This window comes from Ascaphus truei, chromosome 4, assembly GCF_040206685.1.
Source record: "Ascaphus truei isolate aAscTru1 chromosome 4, aAscTru1.hap1, whole genome shotgun sequence".
NCBI lineage: Eukaryota > Metazoa > Chordata > Amphibia > Anura > Ascaphidae > Ascaphus > Ascaphus truei.
Window position 1 is genome coordinate 382,807,828 of NC_134486.1, and position 24,764 is coordinate 382,832,591.

Below are 24,764 nucleotides of genomic sequence, written 5' to 3' on the forward strand. Positions count from 1 at the left end.
TGACCCCAACAATCCTTGCCTGCTCCCCGCTGTTCCGGCCACCGAGGTCCTATCCGCTCCAGGAGTCTCCCCCATTGACTATATATATATATATATATATATATTTCCGTTTTTTTTTTTTTATACACCACGTGGTCAATTGTGTAGCATTAGTGTGATAATCCCCCAAAAATAAAAAAATAATTTTTTTATATGTTTTTTAAAACAATTATTAGTTACAATAATAATACACACTTATTCATCTTTCAAAATGGTTTTAAATCTGTTATTTACAATTTTACATGTAGTCCAAAGTTCATGTTGACCCTGTAGTGTAGTAAGTAACTTGTGTGGTTTAGAGATGGTATATACACTAATACATTTATGTACAACTCTCATGCTCGTTCACTAAATGTTATTGTTGTCCATGATTTACACTGCTACCTAAGTTGCTTCCGTGACGCTTTCTATGGAAGTGGAATCCTGTCAGCTGTTTACCAGTGCCCTGTTCTGCGTGGGTAGGAGGATGGAGTAATGATGTTATTACTGCAGGTTAATAGGCTGAACCCAGAGAATAAGTCATTTTTCAAAGATTACCCTAGGGCAGGGGTGGGCAACTTCAGCCCTCAAGGACCACCAAAAGGTCAGGTTTTCAGGATATCCCTGCTTCAGCACAGTCTTTGACTGAGCCACTTGGGCTGAAGCAGAGATATCCTGGAAACCTGACCTGTTATTAATCCTTGAGGACTGGAGTTGTAATTCTGCTTGAGGTCTCCATGATTTGCCTTGATCATCCTCAGAATTGGATTACTTCTGTAGGTTTGGGGTGGACTTTACATTTTAACCCCTGCGCCACAACTATTTCCCTTTCTTTGTCTAATACCTTTGGTATTTTACCATCTATCTCATTTTCTTGGGTACTTCATAGCCAAACTGTCCCGGATTTAGCAGGAATAGCCCAAATTTGAAAAAAGTGTCCCATTTGAAGCTGTGACAGCTAAATGTCCCATATTTGGCCACAAAGACAGCAAACCATTGTTATTTCTCTATAAAGAGGTTGCTTGTCATGGTGGTGGGAAAAAAATGGAATACTGTGTGTTCTGTATGTGTATATATGTATATATATATGTATGTACAGTATATGTTCTTCCTGGTAAAATATTATAAAAACACATAAAATAAGTACGTGCTGTGCTGGAAAGCTGTGTAACACGGCATGCATAAGCTTATGGGGCTCCATGTCAAATTGTTTTGAAGCAAAAAGTGATACAGTGTTCTCATGCATATCATCTCCCAGAATCCCTGGCTGCAGAGAAAGCACTGAGAGCACTAAGAGATAATGGGGAGAGGCAGGGTGGCAGACCTGTCTGAGACGTGTGAATGGGCTCTCAAGTAATATTTAGATTTGCTATAAAATAAATACAATTATTTAATGTCTCCCCCAGACAACACAACAAATCCCAGATGGGATTTAATGGCAATGTTGGCACAGAATATCACATTACATCACTGCTTACAGATGTATGGTAGCACCCGTTACCCCAATGCGAGGCGTTATCGCTAGCGGTAAATATGGTAACACTCGCATTATCACTTCACCACACAATATTAGCCACGTAAATTTCTTGGCGTTAACTAGCGTTGATGGGGTAATAATGTCCAGAGACAACAATGAAGCCCACTACCTGTGGAAGTTTGCCAGTCACTGGCTGCCACTTATAAACTCCCAGTCAGATGTTGCTTTGGAAAAGTGGAAATTGTCTGTGTGCCATAAATAACATGATAGTCTAAACCAGGGGTAGCCAACTCCAGTACTCAAGAGCCACCAACAGGTCAGGTTTTCAGGATATCCCTGCTTCAGCACAGGTGATGCAGTCTTCGACTGAGCCACTGATTGAGACACCTGTGCTGAAGCAGGGATAACCGGACCTGTTAGTGGCCCTTGAGGACTGGAGTTGGCCACCCCTGGTCTAAACAGATACCTTTTAGCCCGAATGCTATGCAAGGCATTTTGGTTCTGGGAATGTAAACCTCACTTTTAAAGATACTTCCATCTCAGTAATATTTATTTCACTCTTTACCTGTTTTACTGATATTACAGCACATATTCTCAGTGGGTAATGAGAAAAACATTTTGTTCCCTGCTAACGCAATCATTGTAACGTATATGGAAACCGGGTGACTCGATCCACAGAAGACAAAAGCAATATGTTGTACAATGTGCTTTTACCGTCCCCTTTTTTTCCCTCCCTGCGATTCACAATACTCCATTCGGGGAAAATGCTTCTGTACTTTTCTGTTTTGGAAAAATACTAAGGTAATATTCTGTTTGTGATGCCTTTACCAAATGGGCTTTATCCACTGTTGTCTCAGAAGTGATGTATAACTCAGGCCAGCTCACTGCAGCGTTTGAATCACTCCTTGTTTATTTCTCAGTTTCCCACATAAAGATACCTTAAAACACACAGGGCCATATTTACTAAGTGGTGCTAAGTCATAAGATCATTGTGGCACTGTTCACCATTCACCTGACTGGGCCAAAAAGCATCTTATGCCATACTTCTGGTCTTATGCCATACCTGTACTACTGGTCTTATGCCATACCTATACTACTGGTCTTATGCCATACCTATACTACTGGTCTTATGTTATACCTATACTACTGGTCTTATGCCATACCTATACTACTGGTCTTATACCATACTACTGATCTTATGCTATACCTATACTACATTTCTTATGCCATACCTATACTACTGGTCTTATACCATACTACTGGTCTTATGCCATACCTATGCTACTGGTTGTATGCCATACTACTGGTCTTATGCTATATCTATACTACTGGTCTTATGCTATATCTATACTACTGGTCTTATGCCATACCTATACTACTGGTCGTATGCCATACCTATACTACTGGTTTTATGTCGTACTATTGGTTAATAAATACGGGCCATAATGTATTGTATATTATAGGCTAAAGCAGTCAAATTCCGGGCATTATTGAAATTCCTGCCCTCTGGTTAAAATTCCGGGCATTATGTAATCAGTAATGCCCGGAAATTTAGCTGCTTGCAAAGTGTTGATTTCAATGTGATTATTTTCAGCCAATCAGCTTTCAGAAGAGCTGAGACAGGGCAGGGGATTGGTCTAAAAGTAGGAACAGCTCTGAGACAGAGCAGGGGATTGGTTAAGAAGTATCAGCCACGGGTTGACTCCTCCCCCTTGCTCCGTGAACTGGGAAGATTCAGTTGAATTGGTGGGGTGGGGTGAGAGAGTCTGCAAAGCAAGTGAGGGTCTGTCTGCAGTTTGTTTCTGGCTGTAGTTTCTCTTTCTGTGTGTGTGTGTGTGTCAGCAGCAACAGCAATGTTTATGAGTGTAGCAGCTGTGTGTGTGTGTGTGTGTGTGTGTGTGTGTGTGTGTGTGTGTGTGTGTGTGTGTGTGCTGTGCTGTTGTGTTGTATTTGTTTGTAGCAGCAGTTTGTGTGTGTAGCAGCAGTTTGTGTGTGTAGAGGTGCTGTGTTGTGTGTAGAGCTGTTGTATGTAGAGGTTCTGTGTTGTGTGTAGAGGTGCTGTGTTTTGTTGTGTGTGTAGAGGTGCTGTGTTGTGAGTGTAGATGTGCTGTGTTGTGTGTGTAGAGCTCCATTGTGTGTGTGTGTGTGTGTGTGTGCGTGCGCGTGTGTGCGTGTGCGTGTGTGTGTGTGTGTAGTTGCTGTGTGTGATGAGGTGCTGTGTTTTTGTGTGTGTGTGTGTGTAGCAGCAGTTTGTGTGTGTGTAGATCTGCTGTGTTGTGTGTTGAGCTGCTGTGTGTGTGTGTGTGTGTGTGTGTGTGTGTGTGTGTGTGTGTGTGTGTGTGTGTGTGTACACAGAGGAGGCGGCTGTGTGTGGATATAGATATCTGCATTGTAAGAGTATATAGAGGTGGATTCATGTATTTACCATTTTATTTTAATAAAAAAATCTATTTGACTATACTGTACAAAAGTGTCTATTATTTCTGAAAAAAGTCTACATTTAGTCTATAATAGTAATAATCCCCTCATTACTGGCCAATAATGCCCTGGCTGGGTTAAAGTCCCTCGGCTTTGCCTCGGGCCTTCAACTCTTCCAGCCAGGGCATTATTGGCCAGTAATGCCCTGTTCTTAGGGGATTATTACTTAATTCAATGGAACTTGTTAATGCTCTAACTGTTGAGCCTACATTTGTCACCTTATTAAACAAAGGTTCAACCATTTTTTTATTGAGCACATGCACCCCTGGAGGATTATGTAAATCTCTGGGCACATTGCAACGCAAGGTTCTCTTACACAAACCACACTTGCCCTCACTACACGCACAACCCCACCACAGTTCTTACACACTCACACTTCATACTCACCCTTATTGTCAACACACTCCTCATTCGTCCTCCGCCATTCTTATCACAGAGCACAGTTGTGCTTTTCCCAAGCCGCCCTCCTTCTTACATCGCACACACATCACCTTTCTCTACCACACACTCCACGTTCATGGTGGGGAGGCGGGGATCGCCCTTCCTCTGTCTCCTCTATGCCGAGCTGAAAGAGGAGAGAGAGTAAAGGCGGGTAGCAGCGTATCAGTCAGCATGGGACACGCCAGCTGAGCAGCAAGCCCAGTGTTTCCCTAGGGTATCAAGGCATTGGTTTAGGGCAGGGTTCTCAACTCCAGTCCTCAAGCCCCCTTACAGGTCAGATTTTCAGGATATCCCTGCTTCAGCACAGGTGGCTCAATCCGTCCCTGCTTCACATAGGTGGCTCAATCAATGGCTTAGTCGAAGCCACCTCTGCTGAAGCAGGGACATCCTTAAAACCTGACCTGCTGGAGGGTCTTGAGGACTGGAGTTTAGGGGCCAGTGGTGTTTTTGTTGTAAAAAAAAAAAAAATTCAGGGTCATGTTTTGGATTTATAAATATGGAAAAAATGAAAGCAGGAAATTCTTTTCGATATACCGTATACATTTTTGTTGTGTGAACATTTGGGCATAAGATTTCAAGTGTTTTTTAAACAGCCTACAAGTTTGCTCAGTTTATGTAACATAAAAATAAACACCAATCCGAGGATGAGCCTATCTCTGATATTTGGTTCGTATTTTGCTTGGAATATAGAGTTCGATTAGAAGTCTGACTCAGATATTATAAAGAACTTCGACGTTTGCAAAGTTAGGATTTTGACCCTGGGAACCTACTCACACAGGGTTTTCATACTGATCAATGTGTGTTAGCATTTCTTCATAGGGACTTCTGAAGGCAAAAGGTAGGATATCTCCTCAACCGCTATTGAATTTCATTGGTTGAGAAAAAAATGTTTTAAGGGATAAAATATAAAAATGAAACATTTACTGTGATCGTTAAAAATATAAAGATATGCATAAAGAAAATAAATCTTGGTGCAGGCTAGCCCGTAACTCCCCCCATGTTCAAATTAGAAGGCTATAGTAATATATACAGAAAAAGGATGGAAACCCACAAGTAATACTGCAAAAATTGCTAGGTTTTACTGCTTAAGCCACCCGGGCCGTCATCCTTTTTCTGTATACTGTAGCAGTCAATGAAGGGGAATATTCCAGTATGGAGGTCTTTCATGGCGAAGAGATGTCAGATATGCAGAGTGAAATTAGATGTGTAAAATGTCCGGTGTTTTTCTTCTTTCCTAGACGCACGTACTTTCCAAGACTGAGAAGCAGTCACAGGGGCAGCTGCTGGCAACAAGTGTGAGGTGGGGGCAAACCCCTATTAACCAGTCCACTCCATGGGATACTGAGGAGCCCCCATCCAAGCAGAGGAGGAAAGGTGAAAACCCAGGTGAGCAAGTTCATTCTTTAAAATGCAATATACAAATCCTAACCCCTTTGATGCAGGAGATGCCCGCAAGGTTGTGATCCTAATATGCTGTCCAGTCTTACCATTATGATTTTCCTCCATTCGGTTTGAAAATAAAAATGGCGTCCAGCAGCAAGGTTACCCAACTTATCCGTTATTAGTTAAATATTCGTTAAAGTCACGGCCCAATTTTTACTTCTTGAAAGTAAAGCAAGTCTGTGTCGTTAAAGGTACAATCCCACATAGTCGGCCAGTGGAATCTCTTAGGGGTTTCTGGATGGGAAAGTGTCGGATGACTCCTCCCCTTCCTTGCATCATCAGTGACGGAGCGATTACCTGACCGCTTCCGAGAGGTGGTCATGTGATCAGCGTACCAGAGGGGGCCGTGGCCCTCTGGCCTCACAATCCCTCCAGCACTCAAAGGGTTAAACATGCCATCGGAATGAGTTCACTTTGGCCCTAGAAGGAATTGCCCTTTTAAGTAAGAGTTAAAAAAAAATATATATCTGTGATATTTGCTACTTTACAGGAAACACGCTGCGTTTCAGATCATTACAATGAGATCATTACTATAGCTCTAAATTGGCACATGCTTTCCTTTTTCCTATCACTGACCATGGTAAATTAACTTACGCAGAATCCATTAAAGCTTTCTGTTCTCAATTTGCTACCACACAGAGAACTCAAGAGTCTATCTCCAGGTCTCACTGGCCCCTCAACCCCGATTCCTGCACCCCATGGACTGGGATTCTGTGTGTGGACATGCAAATGCATTCTTCCTTAATCTGCCCCCTCGCACGGAAACTCCTATTAACATCAATGGAAGTTTCCTTGGCGATAATGCCCCATTGGGCACTATCAAATTGTAATGAATAACCCCCGGGAGTGTCTTTTCTCAATTTGCAATAGCTGCTCCACATAAGACACAGCTGTTTTTGTGCGAGTGGAAACTTGCATCCGAACAGGACTTTTGCTAAAGTCATCAAGTAGCTGACGGTGTGTGTATGCCTCTGTAGCAGCTCGTGCACAACAAGCAGCTCTTGCAGTACTCCAACAATTGTGTCATTTGCGCTGAGAGGGAATAAGGAGTGGCCAACTCCAGTCCTCAAGGGCCATCCCTGCTTCAGCACATGTGGCTCAATCAGTGGCTCAGTCGAAGACCTGTTGGTGGTCATCCAAACCGCCAGAAAATGTTACATTCTTATATTATATTAGTAGCTGGTCCCAATAGGCGCTGAATAAGGAACGCGTCCTTAAATCCAACTCTAAATTGGACAATAATACAAAAATATTTAAAGAGGCAAACCCATCGTGAGTTTCTGTTTGGTAATTTCTTTTTTTATTTTAACATAGACTAGCCCCTATTCCCCCTCCCAATCGCAGATCGGGTCCCCTAAGGTGTTCTGGGGTCTGGCTAGGTGTCTCTGTGTGGTGCATACCTGCTGGCAACAGGAGGGCCTTAGTCTCCCGCGTTGACATGGGGGATAACAGGAACAGGTTACTGGGGTGGATGCCTTCGTTCTGGTTCAATGGTGCAGCACCTCCATCTATAGTAAGCCCCAGGAATGCTGGGTGGAATCCTTACCACAGGGTTTCCCCTCCAGGGATGAGAGATTCCAGTCTCACGTAGGGTTGTCTTTAAAAGCAGCAGTCTCTTTATTCTCTTGGGTAGCAGCAGCAGCCGACAGGTACAGTTGATGCACAGTCCACTAACTGTTCTCCCTTGTGATGGTCCTGCCTCCACTCTGGATCCTACGGGCATCCAGAGTGGGGCTAGCTCTTCCCTCACCCCCTAAGCAGGGTGAGAGGTACTTGGTTCACCTTACTAACTATAGTTAGATCAGCTCTACTCATGAGCTGATCACTCCTCTGCTTCCTAACTCACTAACTCTACACACTCCAACTTTGTGCCCTAAATAGGAAGTGACACTGCTTTATGTAACCTCAAGTAGGCACCGCCCCTGCGTCTCTTGATTGGACACAGGGTCACATGACCTACCTTCATTTACACAACCCAGTGTCATAAGCGGGGGAAACCCATGTCAACTCCTGGCAATCTGCCCTTAGCAGAGTTTACACACAGGAGGGGGATAGAACTATAGCCCCATTTCTTACCAGGGCTACAATAGGATTGAAGCAGGGTGTTCCCAGAGCAACACCCCATTAATTTCAGCACCAGGGACCCCCTGCTTCCTGAGATACCGATCTTCCTGGTAAAATATTTTATAAATAAATAAATATGGGGTGCCGCTAGCTGCTCCGTTCTGGCTAGCAGGGTTCATGTAATGGTGGAGTTTCAAAGCTTGTGGGCCAATAGGAAGCCGTTACATCGTAAGGTTCGGCTTCCTATTGGCCTACGTGACTCGTGAGCTTTAATCCCCAGCCGGAGCTGCTACCGGCACCCAATACGGAGGTCTGTATCTGTGGAAGCACGGGGTCCCCTGAGCTCAAATTAATGGGATTTGGCTCCAGAGACCCCTGCTTCAATCCTATATAAAAAATAAAATAAAAACGCCCCGTAGATTGCTCCTTTCACATGCTATTTAACGTGTATACACCCAAGTTGAGCTCAGTTGCTGGTTCAGTCAAGTTAATGACTCCCATGCAATAAGTTTGCACTTAAGATCCACTTATTTAGCCAACGCAGTTTTCTCAGCACCTAATCCAAGTGTTTGCCTTTCAATTCAATTAGAAAATCTAAAATGTAGAGTTCTGTGTTATAGATAATAATTATGCATACAGTAAATGTCTATATATATATAAAAATATATATATATATAGACATTTACTGTATGCATAATTATCGGTGCAAGACATACGTGGTCGTTATTAATATTATGTGCGATCATGAGTCCCCCCACTCATAGCGCATACTGCAAATCAAGAATACAGAGTAAAGCGCCCATGAAAGGGGGCATCAGCTGATGAAGTGTAAATAATGAATGATGCCGTTACTCCTCATTGTATCATCCAATTATGCCACAGACCTTTTCTTTGGTGTGTTTGACTGCCTTTGAATACCTTGTGGTGTAAGATGTTTATGTCAGCTCCCTGTCATCACGTATTGTTCGTAGTCGAGATCTGCATTGTCTGTCTTTTCCTTGTATTTGTTGAAGCTTGGGACTTTGCAGCTAATTAGTGCAACGGGGGCTGACACTTAAACTGCAGATATAGCAAACATGTCGTCCTGTATATTTATATCTCTAAAATAAATGTATATGTACAATGTCACATAACTGTCAGAAGGAATTTGATCAACTTTCCTATTACATTTACATGATATATTTTCATGCCCCTGCAGTATTATTTACACACACGGTTTTCGTTTCTTCATGTCCTGTTTGACATTCACGTTAGCTCTTTGAAACCATTAATAATAATAATAATAATAATAATAAAGTTATTATTATTTCATACAGTATATCACTTTTCTCCCAATGGGACTCAACGTGCTTCACAATTACAGTATAGCGCATGGTACGCAGCAAATAGGATTTGTAAAGACACTGTCCCTGCCCTGTGGAGCTTACAATCTATGTTTTTGGTGCCTGAGACACAGGGATATAAAGTGACTCGCCCAAGGTCACAAGGAGCCGACACCGGGAATTGAACCAGGTTCCCTGAACCAAATTCAGTGTCACAGAGTCTGTGTCTTTACTACAGTACCTCAGCTCCTTCCCCTGTTCATTCATCACTTTAATATATTAACTCTATTGCAGCTTATTTTATTATTATTTTTTTTTTTTTACTTATCTCCAATTTTGCTGCAGTGAAGGCCAAGTGAGTGTAATATTTCAAACCAGTTCTTTATATTCAGAACTACTCAAAAGGATTCCCAGCTTCGAGGCATTCATCACATTGTGCAGCTATGCCAGGAGCCTAATTAGAAGCTTATTTGCAGCGGGTGTTACTGTTATGTCCTCTATGTACTGTACACCACGCCGATATCTCAGATACAGAAAGGATAAAGGGAGAAATGCAGCGCGGTGAATTTTTATACAAGTCGTAAATTAGAAAACATAAATGTGTAAGTAGATTTTGCCCAATCAGTGTTTTAACAGCTGCTAAGATTCCTGTAACATTTGAGACTGTTTTCTAGATCTTGTTACTGTCTGCAGTAGTAGTTAGGGTTTGTGACACAGTGGTAGCACTGTAGGAAGTATGTAAGCTTTGGTATGTTGTTAATTTGTGCTCTATTCAATGTAATTTTTTTCCCATCACACCAGTGGTGTCCAACCTGCAAGCCAAGAGCAACACGCAGCCGAAGCTTTCAACATGTAGTCCCTTCTCTCTGTTTAGTTTAACATGTTGTATTTAAAGCAGCAGTCCCCTTAGTCTGGTGTTTTCTTCATGCACAACAAGGAAAGAGGTGACCTGCTCAGCCTTATGGAGTTGGGCTGGTAGGTGGTATAGAGGGGACTACTGAATAACTATATACAAAAAGAACTCTATTGATGCACACTATAGAAATGAATATATCACTTGTATTTACATTATCTTAAAAATGAGTGTGGAAGGGAAACCAATCCCAAGGGCTGCATTAGACTGTATTGTTGAAGGAAATAGCCATGGCTGATGTGATGCTGTGAAGCTATATTTACAGTGAGTGCATAAAGGGCACCAAGACCATTGATTTGATTAATTGCCAAACTATATAACTAAATACTAAGGAGGTATAACCTCCCACTACTAGTGATATGCAACATATAACAGAAACGTTTGCAAATCATGGAGAGACTGGAAAACAATGTGAGAGAGAAGTATCTACCAGTGGGTGGATACTTGTGATGCAAGTTAAATTAGGTTTGTGTGTCTGTGCAAATGTTTCATAGACCGACGGCTAGTAACATCCTGATTGTTTTTTTTTTGACCCCCGGGTGGTAACGAATGGGTTCCCATAGGTGAACCGTATTATCTTTAGCTCCATGGACCCCCAGGTTCCCGAGATAATGCCCGCTGAAGGCAACACGTTCCTGTCTGCTCTGGGGTAAAACAGAATAGTGGCTTAAGAGGCTGTGTGAGGGAGTATACAAGAGGTTAAAAAACTCTCTCACTTTAGAAGACCAAAAGAACCACACCCTAGCTGACAGGTCTGCTAGATGATGGGAAAGGGGAGGTTTAAAAGGCAGACAGCAGATTTCATCCAGGCTGTCATTTTGCTTTAAACCTGGGAGGAAACAGGTTGCAGAGAGCCTGGCTGAGGGAAGAGCCTGGCTGAGGGGAGAGCCTGGCTGAGGGGAGAGCCTGGCTGAGGGGAGAGCCTGGCTGAGGGGAGAGCCTGGCTGAGGGGAGAGCCTGGCTGAGGGGAGAGCCTGGCTGAGGGGAGAGCCTGATCTCCCTGTTGTGTACCTGGGACTGAGGACTATTGTTTTGTTGCAGACTGATGCCATTTACTTTCATTGCTTTATTCTCTGTGCAACTACAACCGGCTTCCCTGGTAAGGGAAATAAAGGACTTTTCATTGCAAGAAAGTGGTGTGTAAGCTCTTATCTGGCCATACCGACAAGGCCGCTCTGTCACAGGCTGATTCTATATGTGCTGAAGAGGCCGATCGGGCTGTTTTCGAATTAAATGCCTCGTTGACTCAGATGGGGAATGTGAGACGAAAACGTCGCGATCGGCACTTTGGCACGTATAGAATCAGCCCCTACATGTCCCGTGTCATGCGGGCCAATAGGAAGCCGCACTGTAATCTAGACATACGGGAGTGACCTTGGGCCGGTACGCATGTAGGGAACCACGGAGTCCCCGGAGCTGAAATTCGAGTGGATCAGCATTGGGGTTCCCATCCTGGTAATAAAAAAGGGGTTGGACGGGGGGGGAACTGCTGCTTTAAAGTTGTGTATTTAGTATAGGTATATGCATGACATATCAAGAACAGGCAGCCATAATCTTTGTGAAGCCGCTTTAATATTTAATATGTTATTAAATCTGCATCAAAAATGCATTGTGATTGCCTGTTTCTCACTTCAGTGCATAGTCCTCTTCAGTGCACCCGCTGCAGTTTTCCGGAGGAGAAATGAGTGTTCCTTTGATTGCATTAACCCTTCGAGTGCCGGAGGGGTTGTGGCTTTTGAACTATTTGCTCTTCCTCGAACTAAATGGGCATCTCCATCAAGAACCACTGAGATTTGTATTTTCTATAAAATGTGTTCTTGTGCTGTCCGAGGGTGTCAGGCCTCCAATGGCAAATGTAGTAAACATATTTAATTTTAAACTGTGAGATAAATATTAAAGATAGTAGGAAGGATGTTGCATGCCATGGCTGAGTGCTTCTGTTTTTGTTGTCCCGATACATGCTGCGAAGAGCAGAAACACAGAGCAGTTCAATAGCAAGTTCAATGTTCGTACACCCGCAAAGCTACCAGGGTGTTGGTGTTTGTGAAATCGTTCCTATTACGGTGTCCCATTTGTTTTCTCTTTGCAGGTACCCCACCATGGGTAACAACCGTCTCTGCATCCCTGATTGCCCACTCATATGGAATGACGCAGCCACCGATTTATAGCCAAGCAGCCAATGTCCAAGCTCCCATCATCGGAGTCACCCCCACATTACCCCCTCATGGGGCCCCTCAGCTTCCGCTCATGACTGCTCATTACCAGCTACAGCAACATCAGCAGCCTGCGCAGGCTTTGAGCAACATAGTGGTGAACGTGCAAAGCCAAACCATGTACAGGCATAGCCAACCAATGGCCATGTCCTCTCTGACTGGAGTTAGCCAGGTTCCTCATCCAGGCCACACTGCTGTAGGCAATGGCCATATGACTTGTCCCATCCTGCCTCCTCCTCCACCGGCGCTGCCTTCAGCCGCCCTACCTAATAGTGTCACAGCTACGAATGGGGAGACTGCCCCACAGCTCTCCAACAGTCAGACAGTCAACCCAGACAACCCTAATGGAGTACAGATGCTCCGGACAATTGGCATGGGAAAGTATGAGTTCACAGATCCTTGGTACCCAAAAGGTAAGCTGTCCTACTTGTTATTTTTCTTTCCCATTAATCTGAAACTGGTCGCACATACTCTGATAAGTAATTGACATAAACATGAGGGTTTTTGCCCAAAGGTCAGCAAAGTAGATCCTTTATCGTTGGTGTATTTGTGCTAGCCGTCCAGCATCTGTTGCCTCGTATGTGCCCTGCAGAAGCATCTATGAATTAAATATGACCAAAAAGAAGAAACAATTCTAAAGACTAAAACAAAAAAAAAGCAAAGTTCTTCTCATACTGAACAACACCTACTGAGTCTGCCAGAAAATGGAATAAATGGAATTCCTTATGTCTCATTTAGATAGCAGTAGTGATCTGCCCTTTCTGTGCATCCCGCTGAAATGCATCATTTTTTGGTTGAAAAGCAGTCTCATTTATGTTTTTCGAGTGATGCTCATGTCCCCTGAGCTCCTGCCTTTTTTTTTTTTTAATAATGCATGCTCTGCAAACATGCCTTTTCCAGAACAAGCGGTGGAACGGGAACCAGAAACTTGCTGTGATGCTTACGAGTGAAGAGTTCAGATGCTAATACACCAGACTTATTTTTCACATGACTCAACAGTTTCTCGTGGAATTAAATTTACAGTGATGAGTTTCTCATCTCCTCTGATCAGCACCCGATTTATGCCCCCCGCCCCTCCTTTTTCTGGTTAACATGCAGTGACAGATGAAAATATAGCACGCTTGCTCAGAATATTTATCCCTCTCTTTATTTACACCTGTCAAGGTTTCCTCGCGATGTTCCCTGCTAGAGCTGACTGCAGCATATCACTTCACCCGAGGTTCCATCTCTTTTCAGCTGCATTGCAGACTTCATGGCAGGGAATGGAGTACAGAATTAGAGTGTGAGAAATCTTAGGGCTGAATCAGAAGCAGCAGTGTCATATTGTCAACCCACTGCAAGCACTCCAATACTTTCTAGGAGTTGAATATACTGTGGGCCCTTATTCAGTATTCTGTATAGCCTTCTTCCTTGGGAGGGTTGCAGTCCATTCAAATGAATAAAGATTAATCTTCCCTAGAAAAGGGGAAGACCTCTTTACAGCACATTAAATAGGGGCCATAGATCAGGAGTGGCCAACTCCAGTCCTCAAGGGCCACCAACAACAGGTGATGTTTTAAGGATATCCCTGCTTCAGCACAGGTGGCTCAATCAGTCAATGACTGAGTCACTGATTGAGACACGGGCTGAAGCAGGGATATCCTTAAAACCTGACCTGTTGTTGGTGGTTCTGGATTTGGCCACTCCTGCCATAGATGGAAAATGTTTAGGTTTTTGTGCGTGGCTGGATAAGTGGCACTGCTGCCTTTTAAAACCACAAAACTATAATGCATCCAAGATTTCTTGGATGATTTTTAAAGGTTCCCACGAGTTTTAGATGGAGTTCCCAGCTTCTGGGTAATATCACTGGCCTCTCTAGCTCTGGAGTAGTCGGCATATTTGATTGTCATCACTTCCAGTTGGTCAGCTCTCACTGGAGTATAAAAAAAGATAGATCTGTGTTTTTTTACTTGCTTCGCATTATGACCATTTGACCTGACAAAGTTACAAACACAGCGAGTCAGCTATGAATCATGTATATTAAACTAAATGTCTATCAATACCATGCACACATACAGGGTATATATATATAATATTATATTTGTGTGTGTGTGTATATATATATATATATATTGTGTATGTATATGTAGCAAGGGTTATTGTTCCTGATGGTGCATAATCAGTATATGATAAGACTTGCTACATCTGTAGATATACACACACATTCATATATTTTCTGTAGGTGTGTCTTGTTTTTATAACACATTTTAATTTCAAACACATTCTCAGTTTTCTCTAATTATGCATAAATGCAGCCACCTTAGGGCCTCCCATCCTCCAGGACTTAAGAGTTTGCAAATCTGATTTATAGCTTTCATACATTCCTCCCTCCGCACACCCATTTTAATAGCGGGGTCATAATTCTGTTTCTCAGTTACTCTCCTAAATCCATATGGGCTTTAAGCCCCGCTCGTTTCTTGACAGACAGCTTCTTCTGTGAAAAGGCACAGCCGCCCGATAGCATCGTAAGCTCTCGAATGCAGAAATGCCATCACACGCGTGTTACTAAGACTACTTCTCTCAAACCCTTTCCTTTGTTTTCTCGAGAACTCGCCTGGCATTATAATAGGATCTTCTGAAAAAGGCCTGCGGTTCCATCGCATTCAATCCCTGAGATTTTCAATCTCATTGTCTGATTTAACACGCAATTCTTGCCAAGGTTCATGAGCAATTATTGTATGGTGTCCAGCATGAAAGAGCAAACTGTGCCTATGAGCGCGGAGGAGAACCCGATATTTTTAGACTTCATTAATGCACTCATTTAAATTCTACATTTGTTTTTTAATTACTCCATTCTTTTGCAATCCTGGGGGATTCGTTTTCGTATGTGAAAATGTACTGTACATTCTTTATTAGCCTGTGGATGTTCCCCAATAGCATTAAATGTTTTATTTTTAATTTGCAATAGGTCACGCAGTCTTCTCATGTGGGTTTCTGGATGGAAAGAAATCTGTTTGATGTAATCCAGCATTTAGGCATTAATACAATACAACAACTGGTTGTTATACTGTGTATTTAAGTGCTTTCAAGAAACATGTTGACACATTGAGAACTATTCAAAAATCCAGAATAATGAAAGGAGGGTTTTATTAGAGTGTGTCAATTTTGAGATGGGGAAAACAGTTACAGTACATTATATAAAGAGGTATAAATATTAACAAAGATAATGTTTCTGAGGTACAGGTACGCCTAGCAGTCATTATTAGCTAACTACCGCCGATTCATTGTCAAATTCCAATCCTTCCATTTACAAACTGAAAAAAGGAATTGTAGTAAAAAAAAATAATAAATAATTACACACAATAAATACCAAGAAGGAAGTATTTTTATCAACCTAACAATCGTCAGTGATAAAGGTTTCACCACTGTGCGAAACTCTTATTATGTTCTTGGTTAATAATGACTGTGTGTTTCTTTTTTTTTTTTGTATGCATCTTTGCAGGGGAGGGCGGGAGAATTTCTAGGGGGGGGGGGGGCGCGGGCGGTTACAGAGGCCCCGTGTTCTTCCCCACAGCATTTAAATTAAATGCCGGGGGGAGGCATGAGGCCTCTGTAAGTCACTTACCTGCTCTCTGCGGGTCTTCAGTGAAGCGTCGCCATGGCAACGCGGCGTCATATGATGAGTCATTAGGAGAGGAGGGGCGCAAACGCTGCTTCTCCCAGGGCAGGGGGGCGCAGCTCAAGACGTTTGCGCACCCCTGCAGTAGATTAAGAAGTGGGAGCTTGCAATGTCTGTGCTGTAGAATACCTTTAGAGCATTCTGTGATGATTGTCAGTTCGCCTATCCACTTTCACAGGCATTAATTATTTGTGAAATAGGCAGCTTCAATTCTGAAGGGAAAAGGAGATTATGTAGTAATGATGGGAACTCAAAGTACAATATTTTCATCGTCAGGAAACCACTAAATTAGTCTCGGTTTTGTTTTCCAGTAATATCTATTATAAAAGTTTCACTAAAATAATGAGATTGTATGGGAGATTGTTAGTTGTCTTACTGGTCCATCTGGTGAGAAATGTTACATAGTAGATGAGGTTGAAAAAAGTCGTATGTCCATCGAGTTCAACCTACAGTATGTTAAATTTAGATACATTAATCACCCTATATTTATATTGATAGAGTATTGATCCAGAGTAAGGCATACAGAAAATCCCAGTGAAACATCATCCAGTGATGTCTCATAAGGGGAAAAATAAATTCCTTTCTGACTTTAGTAATACCAATCTGATGTCTCCCGGGATCAACATCCTTCCCATGTTTACTTTTTTGTATCATGGGTGTGCAGCCCTTGGCGGTAGCATGGAACCCTAAAAACAACAAGAGATTTGAATAAGTTAAATCTGGGGTTTGCAAACTGGGGGACAGGGGGCGCAAGATTTTTCTAGGGGGGCTCTATCCCCAAGGCATTTAAATTAATGGCGGGGGATCGTGTGAGGCCTCTGCAACTTCACTTACCTTGTCTTCTGCGACGCAGGGTCATGACACATTTGACGCCATGAGCCGGAGAAAAGGTACGGGGTGGGGGGGGGGTGCGCAGGGAAAGATTGTGCAACCCAGAGTTAAAATTGATAGTGTTTAATGCTCACACCAACCTAGTAACAAAAAAGGCAAAACAAAAAGGTGTCTGCAAAGTCGTCAAGGCAGTACATGCGAAAGCAATGGCAGCCATGGAAAGATAAGAGCAGGGTACTAGGAGTACAAAGGGAAAGCAAGGCAAAACAAAAAGGTTTATGCAAAGTCTGCAGAGTTACATGCACAAGCAATTGGTAGCAAGGGAAAGACAAAACAGCAGGAGTTCAAGAAGTGCCAGGGGAAAGAAAGGCAAAACAAAAAAGGTACCTGAGCTAGATGCAATTATTGGTAGCCGAGGAAATACAGAAGAGCCGGGGCAAGAGAATGGTCAGACTGCTGATTCGGAACAAAAAGTTCCACAACAACTGGCAGGCTGGGCTGGGCCGCAGACTAATTTCCCAGGGCCCAGGACTAGAGTTATGCCCCCTCCCTCCTCACCGTGTCGGCGGTCTTGCAAGTTCCCTATTTCAAACCTCATGAGTCCCCTCCTCTTCCTCCCTCTTCCCCCCTCTTCCCATGTATTTCTCTCCCCTCTGTCTCACTCTTACCCCCTCTCTTCCTCACCTCCTCTCTTACACCCCCTATCCTATCACTCCCCCCCTCCATCAATTACCCCACTCTCACTCAACCCAGCTCCTTCAATCCCCCCTCCTCACACCCATTCCTAAATCCTTCACATCAAGGATTAACCTAATTTTGCCCCATTTAATTTGTGTCACCTGTTTCTTCTTGTTTTCCAAATGGGTAACCTTACATTTATTTGTATTAAACCTCGCCTGCCATTTATCTACCCAAGTTTCCAGTCTATCCAAGTCCTGCTGTACAGAAATTACATCCTACTCTGATTTTACTATGTTACATAATTTAGTATCATGAGCAAAGTTGGAGACTTTGCTCTCTATGCCAATCTCAAGATCATTAACAAAAAGTTAAATGTAGTGGTCCCAATACCAATTCTTGAAGTAGTCCACTTATAACTTTAGGCCAAACTGAAAAAGTTTCATTCATCTCTGTTATCTATTCTTCAACCAGTTTTCAATCCAGGTGCAAATATTTTTACAGATACCAATTTGCTTTATTTTGTACACCAACCTCTTATGTGGAACTGTATCAAAGCCTTTGCAAAATCTAAGTAGACCACATCAACTGCATTACCCTGGTCTAAATGCCTACTTACCTCCCTATGGTTAGTTTGGCACGACCTATCCATCATACATCCATGCTGACTATTTCTAATAATTCTGTTTTCCATTAGGTATTCTTGAATATTATCCCATACTAAACCTTCAAGTAGCTTCCCCACTACTAATGTCAGGCTTCCAGGCTATATCTTGCTCGCTTTTTTAATATAAGCACCACATCTGCTTTATGCCAATCTTGTGGAAATGGAATCCTTCAATATTAAATGTAATGATTTGGCTATTACTGAACTTGGCGCCTTGGAAACCCTTTACGTGCATGACATTGGGGACTGGTGGTTTATTTTCCATAATTTTATCAAGTCACCTTTGGACATCTTCCTCTGTTTAAGTAATGTTAGTTAACATTGCGGTTGTTGCTTCTTTCTGTGTTGATATTTTTGCAGTTGACCTCATTGGTAAATACAGAGGCAAATAATGTATTTAATACTGTACCTCTGCCTTCTTATCTCCAAACATTTGCCTGCCCATGTCATACGGAAAGGGTATATTCTCTTTTCTAATCTTTTTGTTTGTGTAATCGATGTGTTTGAAGAACTTTTTAGGGTTGATCTAACTTTCTATTGCAACTTTTTTTCTCATTTTCAATTTTTGCTCATTTGATTTCTCTTTTGCAACTTGTATTACAGTCCTTATCATTCTGATACGATTAATCCGTCCCTTCTCCAAAACCTGCCTCTTACTTTCCATTTCCTCCCCTGCCTGTTTATTTAGCCACATTGGTTTAGACTTGTTTCTTTTATATGTGTTACCCAGCGGTATACACTGATAAGTGTGCTTTTCTAACAATCTTTTAGACATCCCATTTTCTTCCGTATTTTTTTCCTACAAGAACTTCATCCCAATTTATTTCTTGTTGACCCTTCCTTAGTTTACTCAAATCTGCCTTTCTAAAATTAAGAGTCTCTGTTGATCCGACTGTATGCAATGTTTTTTAATATTTTAATATATATATATATACTAGCTGAGAGACCCGGCGTTGCCCGGGATGTAAATGCGTAATAGGTAGTATTATTTATAACTCGTGGAACAATAGGTGAGTATTTGTTGTAAAGGTTTCGGGGGGGGGGAGAAAGGGGAGCGGGGGGGGAGAAAGGGGAGCGGGGGGGGGAGAAAGGGGAGCGGGGGGGGAGAAAGGGGAGCGGGGGGGGGAGAAAGGGGAGCGGGGGGGGGAGAAAGGGGAGCGGGGGGGGGGGAGAAAGGGGAGCGGGGGGGGGGGGAGAAAGGGGAGCGGGGGGGGGGAGAAAGGGGAGCGGGGGGGGGGAGAAAGGGGAGCGGGGGGGGGGAGAAAGGGGAGCGGGGGGGAGAAAGGGGAGCGGGGGGGGGAGAAAGGGGAGCGGGGGGGGGGAGAAAGGGGAGCGGGGGGGGGGAGAAAGGGGAGCGGGGGGGAGAAAGGGGAGCGGGGGGGGGAGAAAGGGGAGCGGGGGGGGAGAAAGGGGAGCGGGGGGGGAGAAAGGGGAGCGGGGGGGGAGAAAGGGGAGCGGGGGGGAGAAAGGGGAGCGGGGGGGGAGAAAGGGGAGCGGGGGGGGGAGAAAGGGGAGCAGGGGGGAGAAAGGGGAGCGTGGGGGGGAGAAAGGGGAGCGTGGGGGGGAGAAAGGGGAGCGGGGGGGGAGAAAGGGGAGCGGGGGGGGAGAAAGGGGAGCGGGGGGGGAGAAAGGGGAGCGGGGGGGGGAGAAAGGGGAGCGGGGGGGGAGAAAGGGGAGCGGGGGGGGAGAAAGGGGAGCGGGGGGGAGAAAGGGGAGCGGGGAGGGGGGGGAAAGGGGAGCGGGGGGGGGAGGGGGTGGAGAGCAGTGGGCATATGTATTGTCATAATTTATGTATGGGCATTTCCCCCCCCTCCTCCGTGCGTCCTTCCCCCTGCTGGTTCGGCTGGTGGCCCCCCCCGTTCCCCGTGACTCCCCCCCGTTCCCCGTGACTGCCCCCCCCCGTTCCCCGTGACTGCCCCCCCCGTTCCCTGTGACTCGCGCTCCCCCCCCGGCGCCTGCTTGGTCCCCCGATGTGCCGTCCTGCTGAGTGAGGCGTGCAGGCGGCTGCAGGAAGCACCCTGTGTGGGCCTAAGACTCGCGCTCCCCCCCCCCCGGCGCCCGCTCGATGTGGCGTCTGGCTGAGCGGCGGTAGGCTGAGGCGGGACGCGCAGTGGGCCTGAGGCTGAGGCGGCATGCGCAGTGGGCCTGAGGCTGAGGCGGGACGCGCAGTGACTTACCTGAGCGGGTGGTAGCGCCGGGGAGGTAAGGGAGCGGCTGGGGTAGGAGGGCCGCGCTTCCCGTCCGGAGCCAGTTCAGGACGGCGCACGTGAGGGGGGGGGGAGGGGGGCGGACAGAGGGTGTGTGTGTGTATAGAGCTGCTGTGTTGTGTGTGTGTGTGTGTGTGTGTATAGAGCTGCTGTGTTGTGTGTGTGTATGTGTGTATAGAGCTGCTGTGTTGTGTGAGGGGGGGGAGGGGGGCGGGGGGAGGGTGTGTGTGTGTGTGTATAGAGCTGCTGTGTTGTGTGTGTGTGTGTGTGTGTATAGAGCTGCTGTGTTGTGTGTGTGTGTGTATAGACCTGCTGTGTTGTGTGTGTGTGTGTGTGTGTATAGAGCTGCTGTGTTGTGTGTGTGTGTGTGTGTAGAGCTGCTGTGTTGTGTGTGTGTGTGTGTGTGTGTGTGTATAGAGCTGGTGTGTGTGTGTGTGTGTGTGTGTGTGTGTGTGTGTGTGTGTGTGTGTGTGTGTGTGTGTGTGTGTGTGTGTGTGTGTGTGTGTGTGTGTGTGCCGTCACTCCGCCTCAGGCCAATGAGTGGTGTGCGGGGGCGGGCGACCCAAGGGACCAATGAGATTTCCCCTAGGGACACCGGACATCCAGGCAAGCAAACATACATTGCTTTCACTAATATAGTATAAGATATATATATATATATTATATATATATATATATATATATATTTTTTTTTAAATGAGACCATTCGTATTACTGTTTCCCACATGTTCCCTGATTTGAATATTTGTTATTAGTTCTACATTGCTTGATATTACGAAGTCCAGTATTGCCCCTCTCCTGATTGTCTCCTCAATAATTTGGTTAATGGCATTGTATTTTAGCACACCCAACAACATGTTTCTTTTAGTTATGATGCTAATCTCATTGCTACACTCTAAGTCTTGATAATTCAAATCACCCATTATTTGCTTCCTTCTCTATTTGTTAAAGTAGTTTGGCTACCCGAATCTCTCATTTTATAGCATATCCCTACAAACATTTTTGGGGTAATTTTACCTCCACTGCAAATTTCTATCCACAGTCTCTAAATTTCCATAAATCCCTTTATGAACATCTTCCCTTATAATAGATTTGAAATCCTGGTTAACATATAAACATACTCCACCACCTCTTCTATTTGCTCGATCCTTCCGAAAAAACCCTCTAAATTAACTGCCCAGTCATGAGTTTCATCCCACCATGTTTCAGTAATGCCTATAATATCATACTGCTCCTTTCTAGCTATTATTTCAAGCTCCCCCATTTTATCATCCAGACTTCTTGCATTCGCAAGCATGACCTTAAGATTATGTCCAGTCTGTGCTAATGTTATCTGCTACTGCCTCTGTTTTCCTATTGATTTTAGTCTTTAGAAGTTTACTAGTATTATGTGTATTTAATATGGATGCCTTGATAAGCTCTCCCTTTCACCCACCCCCAACCACATGACCCATGGCTATTTCCCCATTCCTATCTATTATGTCTAGTCCATTACCTCTTGCTTGTTTCTCCCCCCTCCTTCCTAGTTGAAAATCTCCAACCTTTTTGTCATCCTCCCCTTTAGCACCAAAAATCCCAGGGCTTCATTGGGGTGCAATCCATCCCTACTATAAAGATAGCACATCTCAGAGAAAGAGTCCCAGTACTCTAAAAACTCCAAGCCCTCCTTCCTGCACCACTTTCTTAGCCATGCATTCACCACATCTCACCTCCAACTGCCTCCCTGGGGTAGCACGTGGCACTGCTACTGTTTCAGAAAATACTACCTTGGAGGTTCTTATCTTAAGCTTGCCACCTTGATCCCTCAAATAATTTGTAGATAATTTGTAGGACCCTCTCTTTCTTTAACTTTGTCATTGGTGCCAACATGTTCCAAAACCGTCGGGTCATTCCCAGCCCCTCCCGACAATCTGTCTACCCGATCCGCAATGACATTGTGCAATATCACTGCCTGTAATAGTCTGGATTGCTGAGCGGTAAGTTAGGAGTCAGGACACAGGTAATAACAGTGCAAAACATGAACTTTTATTTCCCCCTCATGTGCATAATGATAGTCCAACACAAAGTTAACATACGCTGGCCTTACTTACAACAGCATTTTTCACAGGAACGTAACAATAATCTTTCCCAGGTTCTGGGGAGCAGCATCGCGGCAAAACCAGCCGTATGAGTGTCCTACTCCAAACTGACAGCTGGAGACAGCAAGGCTGCCCTATTACTGTAAATAGCCCATTTGCAGTCTGTAGCAGTGGCAGAACATCATATAATCAAGCCTGCAAGACATATTTGTAAACTTGTCGTGCCTGTTACATGTATGGGGTTAATACAACACAGCACACCCTTATTAACCTTCATCCCACAGCATTATTAAGCCCTCCTCAACTTACAATAGATCATTTCTAACAGACAAACATCGCCTTTATAAATAAGGAAGAGGTGTCGAACGCCTTAACGTCTCCTGCATCAATTCCCCAAAACACATAATGCCTAAATAACGACCCCATGTGGGTGACCAAAATATCAGACCACCAAACCCTTCTACTCCAACACATTGATTCAGGAGGAAACGCTATTTCAGACCATTGCATCTTAAACAAGACACTCACCTTTTCACACTGAAAACCCAGCTGGATACCATAAGGTCTACAGTACCTTCCCCCTTTTTCCTGCTCAGTGAATATGTGAGTGCCTGCAGATCCATACCTCCAAAGGAACACGTCAACCTAGACTACAAGAAAATATAAACATAATACTGCTTATAAATGAATTTAACTACTTTTATCTACCGATTTTATGGATAAATGCCTTGGCGAACAGCACGGGGCCTCTGTAACCGCCACTTTTCCCAGGCAAGTGTACGGATACTCGTGGCTGCATCACTACACGGATCTTCTCACCTGCCACAAGTGAGCCTGGATCCAGAATACTCCCCTTCTCACGTGATTTTATTGGCCCTCTCCCTGGGTTTAGAAGTCAGAGGGTGGGAGCAACGCCTCCACCTGCTCAATAGACCTCCCACATCCATGCAGTGCAGCAGCTCTGGCCTGCTCACCTGTAATTTGACGCAGGTAGAAAAAAAATTAATGGATCCCCAACCATGACTTTAACACCCTTTATATAGATAACCTCACTATCACTCCACAAGCTGGTACTATACCTGCCACAACACTCCTTTAACCCTTTTCAACCCAGAGTTCCAGGGCTTTCACCCCCATCTCATCAAGCATATTAAGTAGGGGTTGTTGAGCCAGGTATTTGATTTACATACTGTTTTACGGAGTATCACATTCTCTGTTTAGGGCTCTTATCCAAATTCATTTAGCTGCGTCAAAAAAAATAAACACTGTGGGGCTTATGCAGAGAGGAACGTTAAGGTAAAATTCGCCAGGTTAGAGGCAAAAATGTCCGCATTTAGGCAGGTAGTGGCGAGAACTTGGCGGGCCAATTTAAATTCGCCAGACGTGTGGCGAGAACGTGATCTCGCCAATGCGGAAACACGCAAGATTCCAGTAGCTCCGATGCGCATGAACGCGCCAATCGGAGCTACTAAATGGCGCGTTCAGTGGAAATTTTGCCCGCCAACAAAAGTTGGCTGTATTGTGGGCAAATACCGCGCAGCTTTGAATGGCGAGTTTCACGCCAAGTGAAACTTGCCTACTTAGCTATTTCATGAACACCGCGCTACCGGAGTACCCTGCATAGCACTACAATAAATTCCAATCCTGCGGCGAATTTAAGCAGTACCTCTCTGCATAAGCCCCTGTGTCTGGGATGGAGTAACCCATGGGGTTCTCAACTCCCGTCCTCAAGCCCGGCAAACAGGTCAGGTTTTCAAGATATCTCCACTTCCCTGATATCGAACACTGAGCTACTTGTGCTGAAGCAGGGATATTCTGAAAACCTGACCTGTTGGGGGGGGGGGGGGGGGGGTCTTGAGGACTGGAGTTCAGAACGCCTGGTGTAATCTGAACGGACTACCAGATCTGCATCAAATGCATAGAGGTAAATGACATTTTCAGATCGGAAAGGGGATAGATAATAGAAAAGCTTTTAGGGTTGCACATTATTAAGTGCTACACGAGGCAATGAATACTGTTTGAATTGAATTTGGGGCTGACCGTTGTTCACATATCCAGGGGTGCAATTTGTATGAAATATGGCCTCATAAGTTTCCATGTTACACCTTTTTATGTCAATCTTTATGTACATAAAAAGTGGCACGGTCTGCTATATTTATTATTATATGTATTATTTAACGGACAATGTGCTAGACAGCCCCGCTTCAAGATGTTTGTAACACAATGCTCTATAAATAACATTAATTATGTGGCAGAGAATTGAGCTGCAGTAGATT

At 44.2% G+C, this 24,764-nt stretch overlaps 1 protein-coding gene across 2 annotated transcripts in view; it reads left to right on the forward strand.

Annotated features, from left to right (window-relative positions):
- The window catches only part of KLHL29 (kelch like family member 29), an 869,600-nt gene that overhangs the window by 539,323 nt on the left and 305,513 nt on the right, over window positions 1-24,764 (forward strand). For both annotated transcript variants that reach the window (XM_075598451.1, XM_075598452.1), the window contains exons 5-6: window positions 5,653-5,800; window positions 12,246-12,782. In XM_075598451.1, coding sequence (XP_075454566.1) covers window positions 5,653-5,800; window positions 12,246-12,782 — 685 coding nt within the window. The remainder of the gene's footprint in view (window positions 1-5,652; window positions 5,801-12,245; window positions 12,783-24,764) is intronic.